This window comes from Fulmarus glacialis, unplaced genomic scaffold (assembly GCF_000690835.1).
Source record: "Fulmarus glacialis isolate BGI_N327 unplaced genomic scaffold, ASM69083v1 scaffold4346, whole genome shotgun sequence".
Taxonomy (NCBI): Eukaryota; Metazoa; Chordata; class Aves; order Procellariiformes; family Procellariidae; genus Fulmarus; species Fulmarus glacialis.
In genome coordinates, this window is record NW_009219894.1 from 20,390 (window position 1) to 24,050 (window position 3,661).

The 3,661-nt window shown below is 36.9% G+C and overlaps 1 protein-coding gene across 1 annotated transcript in view; it reads left to right on the forward strand.

Moving 5' to 3' along the window:
- The window catches only part of TOLLIP (toll interacting protein), a gene marked incomplete at its 5' end in the record, with an annotated part of 17,717 nt that extends 15,640 nt beyond the window's left edge, over nucleotides 1–2,077 (forward strand). Inside the window, one exon of the mRNA XM_009580538.1 lies at nucleotides 1,697–2,077. Coding sequence (XP_009578833.1) covers nucleotides 1,697–1,911 — 215 coding nt within the window. The remainder of the gene's footprint in view (nucleotides 1–1,696) is intronic.
- Nucleotides 2,078–3,661: the final 1,584 nt, after the last annotated feature.

The window sequence follows — 3,661 nt, forward strand, 5'->3', positions numbered from 1 at the left end:
ACCTTAGAAATTATAGGTGTATGAATATGTGGGTAAGAATGATGTGGTCTGTGTATATCATCAGCTGCATTTTGAAAATGTTTTTTGCTAAGGACTCTTCCTATCATATGATATTCTGAGACAATAAAGGTCCTCCTGTGGTTTAATAGCTATTTTGAAAAGCTGATGAACAGATAAAAATAAGTGATGAGTCATCCCCTAATGGAGGGAGGCCTTTGGTGGGGTGCATCATATTTTTAAAAAACTAATCGAGGGAAGGGGACTAATAGAGAATTTGTCAAAACAAAAACTCTTAGCAGTTTTCTAAGTCTTTCTGACTGCAGCAGGTTGCAGAAGGATCTCATTATAGCAAACGTGAAATAAAATCACATATTAAGGCTGATGTTAAAGTATTGTGTGTAAAGAAAAATCTTAACTAATACATATTTGGTGATGATTTCTTGATGGTCATTACTACACATAAAGATCTTTGAACTACTGTGGACTATTCTATGAAAATACCAGGTGAATAGTGTTTGAAACAGTGGATGAAATGCTTGAAAGCAAATAGAGAACAAGTACAAAAGCTTTATCATGCTGCTGTATGAAGCAGTGCCATGTTTGCGTCTAGATGCAGGTAGTTCTCCTTGTCCTACCTTAGAAACAATACAGCAGAACCGGAAAAGTAACACACAAAGGTGTGGGACTAAGATAATTGGAGGTCTGGAACTATTTAGAGAAGAAATGAAATACGCCATTTTCAGAAGTGGTAACAAAAGACTCCAGATGTATACTATTTCTGGTTGCACTTCTATAGAAACAAATGGTGATTTTTTTCAGCAATGAATCTGTGCTTAATTAATGATAAAAGATGTTAAGGATGAAAAGGGACTTTCGTCTAGTAATTCCTTTTAATAGGAATTAGGAAACTCATTTTCTAAAACTGTCTTTATAAACTGACAGTGCTTTAATTTTACACAGACATAAAAGAAGTTAATGAAAAATGTCAGATTAATTTTGTCCTCTGGCAAGGAACGGGGAAAAGCAGTGTGTACCCCTATAGGCATAAGAGGAATTGCTCTTTTGCCACTTTTGTCACTTTGCAGGCTGAACTGGATGGAACTTTAACCAGGGAAAAACATTTGCTTAGAGTTTGCTTATGAGTGTGGTCCAGTCTCCTAGTGGACCTAAGTACTTTGCTTTCCTTTGAATGCAATGGAGATTGCATTAATTGAATTTCTAAGTATCAGTTATGTATTTTGCTGATGTAAAACCATCTTTTTCATCACAACATAAATATACTAGGAACTAAAGTATGATGGGTGCCTTGCTTTTGGGGTTTAGAGCGGAGTTGGGGGGGAACACCCCCACCTTTCTGTGGTGCCCTTAGTGTTTGGTTAGTGATTCATGTGTAAACCTGCTTAATGCGAGTTGTACCTAATTTTGAGCTGTACCCGTTGCCATACTGTAGTTTACCACTTCTGGAAAATAACTTGGGCAGAGAACCTGTTTCAGAAAAATGTATTCTGATTGCAGCAGTCTAGGTATAATCTCTGCAATCTTTTTCTTTTTTTCTGGAGTATGTGTTTAAAAAAAAAAAAAAAATCCTGAAGTGGGTTGGGATGAGTCATGGGCTGCTTTGTTCAAAATCATTTATTTCCCTCCCCCCCCACTCATGCATGTTTTGGTTTTTTCTTCTTCTGTTTTTTGCCTGCAGGGATGCCTGCAGTCTGTAATCCAGGCATGGTACCAGTGGCAATACCACCTCCTGCGGTCAACCCTCAGCACCTGTGTAATGAAGAGGACCTGAAATCTATCCAGGACATGTTTCCCAACATGGACAGGGAAGTAATCCGCTCAGTGCTAGAAGCTCAAAGGGGAAACAAGGATGCAGCTATCAACTCCTTGCTTCAGATGGCTGAAGAATCATAGATCCCTACTTCCTGCATAGTCCCCGTCCTTGATGCCACTTATTTTTACTTGCCAAGCCAGGGATTTAGCTAGAGGAAGAGTTTCCCAACAGCTTTCTGTTAGCGCATTCTGTGTGAAAGAATATACCCCTCTTCTCCTTGGACATTTGGATCTTTTTCACTTTCTTTCTCAATCTGTACATACTCAGTTTAGCTTATGTCCTGCAATATAGCATTGAAGCATCTTTACTATCAGCTGTGCCCTGTGTGGCTATATTCTGATGGGGTGGGGAGTAATGCTGCTTATTTTTTTCTTTCTCTCCCCCTTTTCATAAACTTGTTCTTACAAAGTAACTCTATGCAGTACAGGATTTACTACTGTTTGTTAGATTGAATTTTTTTTTTTCTGTGGAGGGTTTGCTCTTTAAACATAACTGATTTGTTAAAGTATTTAGGTTTCATCAAGCAGCCTATTTCTGCCAGAAATTAAAAGAAAGACCCTTTCCTTGTCCTGTGGTGTTTAGTTATTGCTGTGATATATTCAACTGTTTCTGATTGAGGATTTTTAATTTAATAAGGTAAATTTCTTAGGTTGTGCTGTTGGTATTTGTAATGAGCATCTTCTATTCAATCTAGTCATCGGGCACCAAAGCAATATATTATCTGGCGTGCATTTGGGGCTTTACCCTCCCATATAGTATTGTTATGTATCTGTAAAATCCTAACAGGTAATTTTTAACTTGTACAGTATGTATTGCTGTAGCAGAGAACAGGACTGAGCCCTAATGTACTCCCACAGTTAATTGCACTCTACTACTTCTGCATTCCCATGGCTATTTCAAAGGATAAGTGCAGAAGGAAAGATTTTTTTTATACCTGGAAAATTACTGAAGCCGTAAACAATTATTTAAGGTGTTGTCTTGCATTAAAAAAGCAGAAATCTATGATCTGGTTATAAGGCTTCTTTCTTTACACCTATATTTCAGCAAAATTATAATTTTATATCTGTGGAAAAACTATTGTATTTTTTCCTGTAATCTGAAATAAGAAGCACGAAAAGTAGCTTCAGAATCTTTGAATGGCATTATGAGTTGCTCAGTGACTTGTTAGACTACAGTTGCTGTAGTCAATTTATTATTATTTGATGCAGATGGAAATAAATTCTTTGTGAGAGAAAATTTAACATATCTGAGTTATAGTCTGATCCTCAGAGGAGGTTGGAGGTTGCTTGTATTTATTGTTAGTGTTATTTTTTCAGATAACAGTTCATCTTGGAGCTGCAGAAATTTACAGTATGCACCAGTTCAACCTGTTGGATAAATTTCTGCAGTGTCTGTTTTTGTAGCTGGTAAAGTAATGCACTTTAAATAGTATGCACCAGTTTATTTTTCCAGTGATGTGCAATGTTGCTGTTTTATCTTTTTAATGTTTGATTTCAAATACTTCTACAATAGCCATAGACCTTTATATTTTCAAGGGTTGGAATGAATGTACACTTGATATATCGAGGCTCTTGAGTGATTCATGAGAACATTAAAGCCAGGTTTGGAATAGGGAAAAGGGACCCATATTCTCTTCTTCCCCACACTTTGTTTCATGTCTCACGCTTACAGTATTTTCTTTATTATCTGCTGAAAAGCTGATCCTCCCCACCACCCCCCTCCCCATTCAAGAAGCCTTTAGGTAGCACTGGCAGTAGAGCATGAATATTTATTTTTTTATGATTAAAAGTGATACTGAAACTTTTAAAATACAGTACCAAAAATCATCCC